Source organism: Schistocerca cancellata, chromosome 4 (assembly GCF_023864275.1).
Source record: "Schistocerca cancellata isolate TAMUIC-IGC-003103 chromosome 4, iqSchCanc2.1, whole genome shotgun sequence".
Lineage (NCBI taxonomy): Eukaryota > Metazoa > Arthropoda > Insecta > Orthoptera > Acrididae > Schistocerca > Schistocerca cancellata.
Window position 1 is genome coordinate 862,545,142 of NC_064629.1, and position 14,288 is coordinate 862,559,429.

Consider the following 14,288-nt stretch of genomic DNA (forward strand, 5'->3'; position numbering starts at 1 on the left):
TATGCGAGCAAAACAGCGAGCCCTAAGCTAGAAGTTGAGGTGAGGAATTACGGACACACAACACAAAAACTCATATCAATAAATAAACAATATCTCCACATTTCAGAGCACATAGAGACTTCAGAAAATAAGTTACACGTCATCCCGCACTAAGACCGTTGTACAACAACATTGGTGCATTGCCAGAATACAGTGCATGTTCTGGGTTTTCTGTGGACACAGTTCTGCTGCAGTACAGATAGCAGTGGCATCATAGTGTGCAACTGAAATAGCATGGCAACTGGAAAAGTACTCTAAAATTGATGAGAGACAGAGTGTGTGGAATGGAGACATACCTACTCCCTTCCACAGAAGAAATGCAGTGCTGCGCCATCAGCAAGGAAGGTTATGCCAATCATTTTCTCTAACTGTGTAGGACTTGCGAAAGGAAGGGAGGAACAAAGGAAGATTAAGGTTTAACGTCCCACTGACATCAAGGTCATTAGAGACACAGCACAAGCTCAGAATGTTTCAAGGATGGGGAAGGAAATCGGCTGTGCCCTTTCAAAGGAACAATCCTGATATTTGCCTGGAACAATTTACAGAAATCACAAAAAATCTAAATCTGAATGGCCAGATGCAGGTTTGAAGCATCATTCTGCCAAATGCAAGTCCAGTGGGCCTACCACTGTGCCACCTCACTCTGTGAAGGAGTTTTGTACATAGTGTTTATGGCAAAGGGCACAACCATTAATGCCAATTTATACTGTGCGACACTGACATCATTGTGCAATGCCATAAAGAATAAGAGGTGTGGAAAATTAAGCAAAGGCCTTGTTCTCCTGTACAACAATACAACACCTTAGGTGGTACACACAACATGAGCTTTGCTTCGGTGGTTTCAATGGAAAGTTTGGAAGCATCCACCTTACAATCCAGATCCTGCACCATGCTATTTCCATCTTTTCGGCAACCTGAAAGAAGATCTGGAGAAAAGAGATTTTAAAACAAAGAAGACGTTCACACAGTGGTCCTTGAATGGCTCCATGACCAAGGAGCAGATTCCTATTGTCAAGGAACTGAACAATTGGAAGAACGTTCTGACAATTTTTTCAGAGAATTAGTGACTGCTGAAAATTAGTATCATGTATCTATGTCAGTTTGATGTGTATTGCAGCATTCAATAAAGTCGCCTATCCCTCCATAATTATGTGTAGCTTACTGTTTGAAGTCACCTCATATGTATATACTTTTTCTTTGCATTTCAGCTCCTTAGTCACAAATCGGCAGTAACTGAGAAAGTTTGGGGGAAAAAAATCAGCCCGATATTGCCATCATATTCAGTTAAACTTTCAGGTATGGCATGAATAGTGGGTTGGCTTTCATTTGGCACACATTTCCAAATTTTATTTTAGGGTACCCCCAGTTTGGCTCCATTCCATGAAGAAATGAGCTATGTGAAATTTGTGGTCAGTAGGATAAGTGGAAGTGCCCCTGGGCCTCCGAAACCAGAAAATTCATAAAAATAAAATCAACAACTTTTTCAGCATGACAAGTTCATTCATTACCCAATGAGAGCAGCTTGTGCACCTCAATATCCTTAACTGTAAGCATTTTCCCTGTCACAGACAGCGTTGATCGATTGTCATGATGTCTCAGTCACTGCAAGAGCCATAGACAGAGAGCAAAGTGAGCCGAGCCCTTTTTCAAACCATCCTGGACCACACAAGCTAACTTTCACCATTGAGGGAAGATAGGAGGCTTCATTAGTGTAATGCTTCACCTCTACTTTGTTTGCACAAGAAAATTTATTTTCTGTGATATTACTCTCATGAAATAACTAAGCAAATTTCCATCTATTAAACCATATAAAATGTTCCTTTTGTAATTTCTTTGCAAGTATATATATTAACTGTGCATCAAAGTGCATTCTAGATATACGGTAAGTGACAATTTATTGGGCTAAGCACAAATTCGGACACAATTATGTAGAAAACTGAATTGTAAGCTTTGTATCAACAATGGAGGCAGTTTCATAACATTTTTAATAGAGCACAGTCACAACCAAGCGTTTACTCCAAATCTGGTACAAGTTTCTCCACTTTGGGCCTGAAGTTCAGTGTGCAACTCACTGATGTTCCCAGATTACACTGTCTGTGACCCATCCAATGGAGCCCATCTCTCTGCATTATCTGTAGCAACCACACTACCTCTGACCAGGTAGGAGCTTCCACCTCTCCTCGACTGTCCTTGAGCTCTACTACTCCCCACCAACACAGCAGCACTATCACCACCCTTGTAAGAACTCTCACAGTGCATCAGTTACTATTGGTGGATTGGAACCCTTTAGTGCTGATTCAGGTACAAATGACTGTTTTGTTGTATTCCATTTATAAGTGTAAATAAAGTTCTGTTACACATCAAGAAAGTAAAGGAATGGGAGAAAGAAATTTTGCAAGTTCAAATGAAACAGCATTGCTCACGCACACAGAAGTAACATGAGCCAGCCACTATGTGTAAAGATTACAACACGATTAGTTGGTCACCAGGAGTGGGAGCAAGTTAAATGGAAATGGGCTAGACAAATGCAGACCAACCTGCCACTATTATTCTCATAACATTATGCAAGAAGTGCTAAAGAGGATGTAACAACACCCATCAGGGGTTTGACGAAGCATTAAGACACTGAAACTAATTGGTTAAGCAAATGTAGCAAGGCAGTAGCCTGCTGACAACTCATAAAGAGCAGAACTGATTTGGTCATGATGAACATAAAAAAACAGAGCCTCTCTTCGATGCCATAAATACTCCACTTCACTGTGCTAAAGTCAGTTGATCAGTAGGATTGATGGGGTTCACATTGTTCACACACAATTCTCCGATTCCAGAATGAGAGTTTCACTCTGCAGCGGAGTGTGCGCTGATATGAAACTTGGAAGAGCACTTGCCCGCGAAAGGCGAAGGTCCCGAGTTCGAGTCTTGGTGCAGAATCACGGTTTTAATCTGCCAGGAAGTTTCAATTTTCCGATTCTTGTATTGTAACATCCTGCGAACAAGATTGTTCCAGTACCAATCATACTCCTGCCACATTAGGAGACAATCACCGATCCGTATCTACAGATGACAGAAGCCAGCCTCCAGTACAAGGTGCTACTGATGGGCAGTCCACAAGCATATAAACACTGTTCCAACTTGGGGCACGAACTGCTCTAAACTACAGCATCACTTGTGTCAGAGGGCCTATCGAACTGGAAGGCCAGGATCAGCATTCAACATGACCTCACAGCATCTTACAGCACTGTCTATCTGATGGAGTAACACAGACAGGGATCTGGGAGGGGTAAAGTACTCCCAGAATGGCACGCAACACACAACACACATGCGCCATGGTCACCACCATCTCCGAGCACAGCTTCTGAAGGGGCACACACCTTTCACCCTATGGGTGACAAACCACTTACTAGAATTCACCAGTCTGAGCACAGGGCTGATACAGCGAGATATGGCAGCCTAAGCCAGCCATTGGGTTCAGCAGCTTCCTCGCCAGCTCGCTAAGCCACCAGTTGCTGCCTCCAAAGATACGGTGACGAGATGTGTTCGGAGAAATAAATGAAGTTAAAATTAGTTCTGTTTTATTGCAGCTGGTGACTTCACAGAGGTTGCTTGGCTTACATCTTGATGAACAGTAGGGGTTTCCAACTGAGGAATGGGCAACCTCTACAGTTCACCTATTCTTTCTAACTGGGATACGGTAATTGGCATGGCTGTCTCAGCCATGACACAAAAAAAGTTCAAGCAATGTTAAACCAGAGTTAACTCTAATTCAAGGAACCTTGCTCAACATCAACTGGTTACAGTATCACAAAAAGTCCACTGTCACAAAGAGAAGAGGATGTCGAGCAGCAATGTCTCCCCTGAATGCTGCAGCTCTGCATAATTCTGAGATCAGTGACAGCTCGACCAGCACTAATAGGTAACAATATGGCAGAAAGACTATCTGTGAATCTTTCAAACTATGGTACTGAGCAACATCTTTGAGTCTCTTCGCTGGTTTGTAACTAAAAGAGAGCAGACTTTAGCTGTGTATGAAACTCTCACTCAATGGGGCTTTCAGTCCTATGTTAAATCATTAGTTGTTGACGCAAAAGCATTACATATGGAAACCCAAAATATTTGTACTGGAGAAAAGCCAAAGAAAACTTGTATCACAATCACTGTGCCCCGAAAATTCGTTTTTTTGTCCTCTCCCCCCCCCCCCCCCCCCCCCCAAATTTTTTTTATGCTTCGAGAGAACAGCAACCTGAGGAGGATCGCATAGAATTTTTAGAGTCAACTGTGATCTTCCTTGGTGAAGCATCGTCTAGTGGAGCTTCTCTCTGTGCTCTAGGGGATATCCATTAAGCACGGAGCATGATGAAAGCCATTTATTAATTGAAATTGTCTGTGTTCCATGATGATTTTGAATTATTGCCACACACAGAGAATGTAAAACCTATTTTCCTTTCCAGTGTGTTTGTCAAAGCATGACCCTCTGCCAAAGCACAATATATGGATTTCAGCATTGTTACATCCCTCATGTTGCTTTACAAAACCTGAAAATTCATGTATGATACCTGTTCTCCTGTATCTGTCACTTTTGAATTCTTTGGTCGTTTTTCTGATCAAATCCCAGCAATCACAAGTAATGAGAGCTAACAGTTTGTTTATAATAAAATTACATAATTTTTTACCAGATTTGACTTTTGAGACGAGTTCCTTTTCGCACAAGCACGAATGTTGGGACCTATGGGTACAGCTTCTCCTTTTCCTACGGACTACGAATTACATACTACTTACTTTTTGTGCAAGTATATGGTAGCACAGGGAAAAAAAAGTGGTACCTGAAAAATAAGAGTTGTTCTAATGAACAGCCACAATGACTGCTGAAACGCAGCCCAATAAATGGAACATAGCACTCAAGCATTTTATGTGAGAGTTGGTAATGTAGCGATTACTGGTCCATAGCCTCCATCGGTCTCAGTTCTCTGTTGGAAAAACAATTTCTTCTCCAACTACACCACACATTTAAATGTACAGCAACTCTATATGTTGGGTAATCAATGGTAAACTTCCCACAGCCAAACTGTGTGCCATGTAGCTTGCCTCCTCCACTCCCTGCTGACACCCCCATATAAAGGATAGCAAAAAAGAAAAAATCTCGAGTATAAAATAACCACTAGAGCTCCAAGTGAGACCTTACTATGTCACCGACACTGCAAATATCATCTTGCAATAGAGTTAAGTGTCTAGGAGATTTTGGCAGATCCCAGTCCCAGCTAGCTATGATAGTGCCGAGGCTTTCAGCAACACCCTTACACCTCCATATTGCTGGTTGCAGTCTTTTCATGATGTATTGAGATATACCCAGCCTATTCCTTTCCTTCAGATCCTTCACACCGACTTCAATTTTGTAACATCCAAGTACCAAACTCAACTTAGATGCATGCTGCACTCTCTGTTTAGCACATTATCTGCAATTCAAACTAAAATCGGCACTTCGATTAGTGTATGTCATAGCTGGTTATCAGTGTTATAAATATGTATCTTCACATAAAAGCCAGTAGTCATTTACTAATGCATTATCTGCCACAGTGTTTTTACCATGGTAACTTCTACAGACAGTAGTAGGAATTTCTACGAACTATTACAAAAATTTCAAAAAGGTAATTCTACATTGTTCCTATGCATCCTCACGTGCTGTAAATCTAACAAAAGGTTCAGTCTCAAAAGGTATATGAATACAACTCATGTGGATCTACAGCTGTATGTCCTCAGCTATCACCAAGATCAGAAAAGAGTTGCTGCATGGCTGAGATGCCTATTGAACTGTATCATCAAAAGTAACTATGTTACACGAGATGTAAGGTATTATCCTCTGCATCTAGAAGTAACTGTAAGTACAGCACACAATAAAAAAAACTGGACAAGTGTGAGTAGGATTTGGGTTCTGATGGTTCCATACAAACTTAATTATGTATACAGACAGTTCACCTATAGGTTTCGATAAGTGAGTTTACCAGTACCAAAATATGTGACATAAGTGGCCATATCTTTTGATTGCACTGACTTTTAAGTTTAATTTTTTTACACCACCAGGGGAGCGTAGACCTTAGTATTTGACTTACATTACAACCTGATACCTCTACCTGCTTTTGAGAAAAGGATGGACAAATGGACAGACAGACAGACAACAAAGTTATCCTATAAGGGTTATGTTTTTACCAACTGAGGTATGGAACATTAAAATGTAAAAATTGATTATGAACCTTTTGTCTTCTTGTTTGTAATACTTATAGTTCATATGTTGGATAAGGGCACTGAAGAAAACTGGAAAAAGAGCTCTAACTCAAATATGATAAACTATATAAAGTGTCACAATAAACTAATATTTACCATTTGTGTACCTTTCCATGAAGGGGGGAAAAAGGAAGTGCCTATGCAGTACCCTTTTCTTCTCAAGCAACTCTGATAGCACTTATACAGATTTTCCAACAATATTTTTCCTTGTCATTTACTTTTCTTTGGCTCGAGATGTCAAGAATGGGTATCAGCTGTCTTTACTTCCACAGCAATGCATCCTAAAACAATTGAGGTCTCAGTTGGTGTTCTGCTATTATTACAAAGATGTCAGCTGCAGAAAACATAATTTTTAGTGTTTGTTGTGATTCCTTTGGAAATACTACAGGAAAATCTCTGGCACTAGCAGGGGAGCTACTCCTCAAAGCCAAGCATCAATCTATTTGTAGAGTCTGCATAATGTAATTTGACCTTTAATTGTGCAGACAGTTGGACAGTGGTTAGTGGTGGAGTTTCTATTGCATGTGATTACTGCTCAACAGAGGACGTGCTATTACTTCCTCACTTGCTTCTTCTGAAAAAGGTTAATGACATTACACACAATTTCATATGCCTGACAAAGAACTACTGTCCCTTTTCTGTCGGGTCCTGATACAAAAGCATAATCAGTAACCAAAGACAAGTTCAAAAGAATTGTAATGTATCATCTATTTTTCAGTCCCCAGTGCACGTTTATACAGAGTGACTAGTTTCCATCTCCCTGGATCATCTTCAGATCCACGTAGTTGCATCAGCAACCCATCATGTCTGATCTGAGCTACACATCAGAACACTGATGTTGAGGCTTCTGACCTATAGTTCCGATACACATGTGATGGGTTGCTGATACAAGTACACAGATCTGAAGATAATCCACAGAGATCGAACCTTGTCATACCATACAAAACAGGTGCAACCAGGATTGAAAACTAAATGATACATTAAAATTGTTTTTAATAATATCAATATAGCTGCTGATTTCTCTCATAACAAATATGTAGGATATAGTTGAAGCAAAGTATGTCGACAGTGGAACTGAATGAAAGAAAATAATGAGAACAAGTTCAGGTACAATGATGGGTTGAAATCCAATAAGCAGAATGGTATGATGGATAGTAGCTCACGCAGCAGAGTGTACAAGAATGAATCACAGCTGCCTGCCTGGCCCTGTTGCTGCGAGAGTCTCAACTCACGTGACATGCCACGCATGCTCCTGGTGGCAATCTTCAACAACAGTATGTAGCTACTCTTAGCTGCTATTTCTGTTGGCCGGTGGCAGGGATATTAAAGTCCCTGTACCTGCCATGCTTGGAGACTGAGCCAGAAGTAAAAATTACAGTTGAATGTCTGGTGTGGCAGCAATGCAACACACTGAACAACAAAGTAGGATGCTTATAATCAAAGCATGTCAAGGAAATAAACAATACTTACATTTAACAATTATTTTCTTCAGTTGTCAAAGTTGGAGAATCCAAAACTACACAGATAATCAATAACAAAAGGTGTGGGTGTAACAAAGCAAGTGGTTAAATGATTACTTATTTCCTTTTTTATTGACACTTGCAATGCATTTACCTGCAACTTTACAGTGAAATAAACAATGTATCTGTTGCAAAATTAGTAGTCATATGTACACTGAATTGTCATTGAACACCACTTGAACTTTACACACACTATTTACCTCATCCACAAATAACTGTGTGTTGGAGAAGCCCACAATCTCTGGCTGTCCAAAACATTTATTTTGTGATGTGAGTTATCCTTCCCTCTTATTAAGCATACTTACTCATAGTCCGGTTTGTGTGTGTGTGTGTGTGTGTGTGTGTGTGTGTGTGAACACTTTCTGGGCGTAATTACAGCAAAAATTGTTTAATTCTCCTCAAATTCTGTGTTTTACGTTGAAGTGTGTTAAAACATCAGAAAATGTAACTGAAACTGAGCATAAACTTGTTTTATAAAATGTTGTTTTCTTTCCAATGAGTTACAGTGGGTAAGAATTGTGACAAAATTAAATACACAGTCAAATTGTGGACTTTCCATTATGTTACTGTAATTTGTAACAAATTTAATTTTGGAGCAGTGATGGGCCTTCAAATGAACAAGTCTTCAGTTGTTGCACTGCAAGTGGCTGCAAGTAACTGAGAACAAACAAAAATTTAAGAAAAATGAAAAGGGCAAAATGACTGACTCATTAATGCTTACTTTCCAGTTAGGTCCCTTTATCTTGATTAAACATTTCCTACAAAAATAATGTACTCCTTAGCAGGTAATCAACCATATCTTTTAAGACAGACAAAGCCTGACACTTAATCTAATAGTGTCAGTACAAGTCATTGGGTTTCTAAATTTCCAGATTTCAGCAGTAAAAATCATGTGCAAAACTATGTTCCAATCTTCACTAAGCAGCTTAGTTTATGGGAATTCCTAAAGCTGCAGACAGTCAACTAACATTTCCAACACAATGTCAGGTGTATATGTTTTCATTCTAAAAACATCAAATCTCAGAATTTATCGAATGTCATTACAAAAGAACCGTGCACATCATGATTATGCAGATACATAAATATGGTAATACACATTTCCGAAGTAAGATCAAAATATGTAGAAAAATCAAAACATAATTACATGGAGATCTCAGTTTACAATCTGAAAAAGTACCAGTTTTCTTTAATGCTATGGACGGAATTCCACGACTTATGAATTCAGCCACGGATGTTGTAAACAATCAGCTGCGGTTGCTCGTTCAAGCGGGTCATATGCTAACATCGGTGTAAGGAAATCTGCGAATGCTTTTGCCTTCTTGTGATCCCAAGAATATTTTTCAGTCAGTACTTCAACAAGACCCCAAGGCTTCAGTTTTGTAATTCGGCGTAGCTCACCTAAAAAATTTGCATTATTAAATATAACATGAACTCCAAATACAGAGCTACTGTCAACATGTATTACAAATGAGATTTTTTTTTTTTTTCAGAAAATTGTAGAATAACTGAACATGCAGAATAATGAAGAAAATTTATATATAAGTCAGTTTTCATGTTTATGTCCATATAATGTGTAACACTAGCAATAATGCTAAGGCATAGTTTTATTTTTATTAATAAGTTAGTTCAGTGATGACTGCAAAATTTTTTCTCTATCAGTTGAACTGAATTTGATAGCATAACTGCTAAAATGATCACTTCCTCTTACAGAGATCTCATGTCTTCCTTCACCATGTACAGCAAAGTTGGAATTATATCAAAACATTAGTGATAGTAACAATCGAGCTGCAATAGTCCATTACAAGCAGTACTGTATGGTGCTTAAAAATGTTATAAGGGAGGCAAAAAGCAAGTGCTATGCAAATCGAATAGCTACTAATCAGGATAAAATTAAAACCATATCATTAGTGGAGAAGGAAGTGCCTGGCTTACAGCAAAGGTTGAGACACACACACCTCCAAGATACTGACAAGGGTGAGACCGAGTCAATATTTAAGGTTGTTGAAGACAAAGAACTGTCATGTATATGATGATGTACATGGCAGAATACTAAAGGACTTTGCTGCATATGATAGCCTGGTAATTAGCCACATTTATAATTTTTTCCTTTAGGAATTGTTAGTTCCCTCGATGAGCAAAGTACTCAATAGTGATATCACTTTATAAAAAAGGAGCAAGGGATAATGTAGAAAATATTAGACCTATTTCTACATCATTGTTGCTTGCAAAAATAAGGTTACACCTTGAAAAAGTGGAGTTTCTTTTCATCTGCTGACTGCAACTGTGACGGTAGCATGGAGGAACTAAGAATAGAACACATTTTTTTAGGAATGTCCACTGCAAGAGTTTGACAGTGATTTGAGAACTCTGCACCAAGTGACTCCAAATGCTCTGGACTGGTTGACACGTTTGGGCATTTCTATTTGATTAATTTTTATGTACTTGTAAAATCATATGACTAATAAATAAATAAATAAATACATACATAAATAGATGTAAAAGTTATTTAAAATGCTGTATGGATAAGGGTATTTGATTATTTCAGTTCACACAATTTGCCGTTGAACATACAGTTTGGTTTCATAAGAGGGTTCATACTCAAAAGCACTACATTCTCTTTTTCTCTTTGCACAGGATGGCTTAAAGAAAAAGCTGCAAACACTAGATGTTGTCTCTGATTTAACTAAGGCATTTGTGTTGATCACAAAATATTACTGCAAAAGTTAGTCCAGTATGGAATAAGAAACAGCTCATAACTGGTCCCTCTCATGCAAGAACAGACAACAAGAGATCATTCTCCACAGTTATGAGAACAGCTGTGAGGTGGCACCTGACTGGAGCAGAGTTAAGTGGGGAGGGGGATGGGGTGGGCAGTGTCTCAAGGGTCAGTGCTGGAACCACTACCATTCTAATATTAAAGGTATTTCTAGAATATTTCTGTTTGCTAATGACACTAGCTTGGTAGTGAAAGGTGCTGAGTGCAACATAAGCAGTGTGTCAAATAGCACAGTTCATGACAATTTTAGGGCTTAAAGAAAATATATTGATGTTAAATCAACTAATTCAACTAAAACTGACATTTTCATTACACAGAATGGGCATATGATTGTTCAGATAGGGAGTAAGCTGTCGTGGAAAGTTTATGCTCCGGATCTTGTTAAAAAACTGAATGGTGTACTTTCATTGCTTTCAATTCTACACATTTAATTATTTCATACAGAATAAATATAATTAATTGTTTCTCAGTTTCATGTCATCTACTCTACATTGCCAATTCCAGTTCAGTGTACTTGTTACATTCTCCTCCTTCTCCTGTTCAATGATTTCTCCTTTTTTTTTTGTGGAGCCTGCAGTTCTGTGGGAGAGTCTCGTTGAGTTACCCATTCATTTCCCCACTACAGTCATCCCAGTGAAATTCCAGCCCACAATCTACACATACCACTGCCTGTCTGACTACCCTATAACATCATCCAGACTTATCAAGCATTGCAGCACAGATTAAACACTTAAAAATTGAATTAAATCACTTAAGACACTTTACAGTACACAAATTTTTGTTATTAACAAGCCATAAAAATTAGGCCTACATAAAAGTTAATTGTTTCCCCTTAAACAAGATCTCAGCATTCATTTAACTGCAGTTTCTATTAATTACATTGTTCACATTAAAATTTATTAAGGTAATAATTTATAAGGTAATAGGGCTTATAATGGGACCAACAGAAAATAACAAATTGTGGGAAAATGTAAAATCTGGGAAAGTAAAACAGGTTTTACTGTACTGAGTGCCCCTTGTCATTAATGTCTGGTGTTTTGACAGATATTTGCTACTCCATTTCGGCAGTGTGCAGCTGGAGTTACAACAAACAAATACTGCTCATCATGTCTTTCATGTGAAGTCCAGTGTCAACGGAAACTGTCACTTCATTTCCCATTACAAACAAAATAGTTTTTGAAGCAGAGTTTTATGAGCCCATTTGAAAGAGTGGTCCCAAATTAGCAAAGGGCAATATTCAATTTAGTGACATCTATTAACAGGAACAGTAAAACTACAGTCTATGACGCACAGTCATGAAACTCTAGAGGGTAAAAAGATGCAACATTTTTGCAGCTGAAGTGATGATAGTGCTCCTAGGGCCTAGCATGTAGTAACAAGGCTGGCACAATACAGACTGTGTTGCCAGTCACTAAACATGGAGGTGATTTTCCCAATATGAACAAGAAAATGTAATTAATTACGTCTCATCTCCTGTTAATGTCAACAAACAATAATAAAATCTCGGTGCGCTGTAATACACTAGACTCTTGCAAATCCAGCCATTCCTTGCACATATGGGTGCTGGATTAACACAAGTGCCACATTATTGACAGTGTCTGATATTTAGTTTGAACACACAGGGACTATGCTTTATTAAATTAAAAAATACAATCATATTCACGGAGGACATCGTCCGAGAGTGTATACAAATACAGTAGCAGCACTCACTATGAAACATGTCTCAAATTTTTAGTTGCCACAATGATAATACATGAAAGTGTCACGCTTATATCACATAACCGCTTTGCAGGCATTACATCGATACTGCATTGCATAATGTATTCCAGGAAGACATCTGCAGCTTCAGCACTGACAGTGAGAGACTCTTCATGCTCTCTCTTCCTGTGTCCTCTTCTTCATTACTTTAATCACTACTTGCCTGCACACTTTTTATTGTTTATTTATCTGCTAAAGCTTGGCCTATCTCACAGGTTTCCTCATTCAGCCAGTTAGCAACATCATATTCATCATTTCATCCTCCCCTTGGAAGCTTTTGGATAATGGCAATGTACAAAGTGACAGCAACTGAGTTAGTTAGTTAATTAGTGAGTAAGTTAGCTACATGTTCCACAAATAATTTGAACAGTTCTCTTATGAAAATGATGTGGAACAAGTCAGTTTACACCATATGTATACAAGATTAGTGTTAACATTAATGAACACATTATTATTTTATTCCTACTCATGCAACTACACTTAAAAACAAAGTAATTTTTTCTGGATACCAGTTTTTAAGTAGAACTCTATCAATAGTATAGAAAGAGCACTCCAGGAGAAATGATTTTAAATTAGATTTAAAACTTGTTTCACTACCTGTCAAACATTTTATGTTATTGCACAAATGATCAAACATTTTTATTACTGTATACTGAACTCATCTCTGAGCCAATGACACTTTTAACAATGAGTAATAAAGGTCATTTTTCCCTGTACTGTTATAGGTATGTACATCACTGTTGTTATCAAATTGTAATGGATCATTTTCGACAAATTTCATTAGTGAAAATATGTATTGTGATGACTAGCTTCTTGATGAGATACCTACGTGACATCTGTGGGTGAACACTACATATTATTCTTACTGCTCACTTTTGTGCAATCAATACTTTCTTTCTAAGTGATGAGTTACCCCAGAACATCATTTTTTACAGCATTAATGAGAGGAAATATGTAAAATATGTGAGGAGGTTGATACATTTGCTTTCTAAGATTAGCAATTATACAAATACAAAGAGCAACAGTATCTGAACTTAATTGTTTGAGAAGCTCAGTAATACGCTTCTTCCACTTCAAGTTTTCATCAATATGTATGCCCAAAAATCTGGAGCATTCTACCCTAGAACCGAATGTAGCTCCCCCGTCCCCCTTCAAAATTCAGGGAAAGTCCATTTTCAGAGAACCACTTAATAATTCTTTGGAAAATATCACTGACTAACTCTTCTGTTGCTTACTTGTTCTAATAGGATTTATTATAACACTAGTATTATCTGCAAAAACTACCAATTTTGCTTGCTAAATGTTAAGTGGAAGGTAATTCACATATATAAGGAACAGGGGTGGACCTAAAACTGAACCCTGTGGGACTCGCTTTCTGATTTTATCCCAGTCACTACAATTTTCTACCTTTCTGACATTGTCTGAATTATTCAGCACAACCTTTTGCATTCTGTCTGTCAAGTAAGATTCAACCCAGCAGTGTGGAAAGAAATTGGTGCCATAAAACTTAAGTTTTTCTAAGAGAGTATCTTGATCTACTCAATCAAAGGTATTAGAGATATCACAGAAAATACCAACAGGTGATATACTATTATTTAAGGCTTGCTCTATCTATGCAATGAGTGACTGTTTAAATTGCATTCTCAGCCAAGCAACATTTTGGAAAAAAATGATGACCCCTAATTGACTGGTTCATCACTGTCGCCGAGAACTCTGCATCAATGGACAGCTGCACTTTCTCCAGCTCTCAATTATGGTAGCATTCTCCACTTTATTCCATGCTTCTGCTGTTTGGAAAACAAAATTTAATTTGATTGCTTTCAACACCTTCAACATAACCTCGGTAGAGCCCTTTAACATTCAGTCAGCAAGGAGACAAAAAGTGCATATTAATAATGATGTTTAATTGTTTCCAAAAT

At 38.1% G+C, this 14,288-nt stretch overlaps 1 protein-coding gene across 2 annotated transcripts in view; it reads right to left on the reverse strand.

Annotated features, from left to right (window-relative positions):
- Window positions 1–8,150: 8,150 nt before the first annotated feature.
- Window positions 8,151–14,288, reverse strand: part of LOC126184992 (SRSF protein kinase 3) — a 380,865-nt gene continuing 374,727 nt past the window's right edge. For both annotated transcript variants that reach the window (XM_049927704.1, XM_049927703.1), the window contains exon 13: window positions 8,151–9,233. In XM_049927704.1, the coding sequence (XP_049783661.1) occupies window positions 9,049–9,233 (185 nt within the window). In that variant the 3' untranslated portion in view covers window positions 8,151–9,048. The remainder of the gene's footprint in view (window positions 9,234–14,288) is intronic.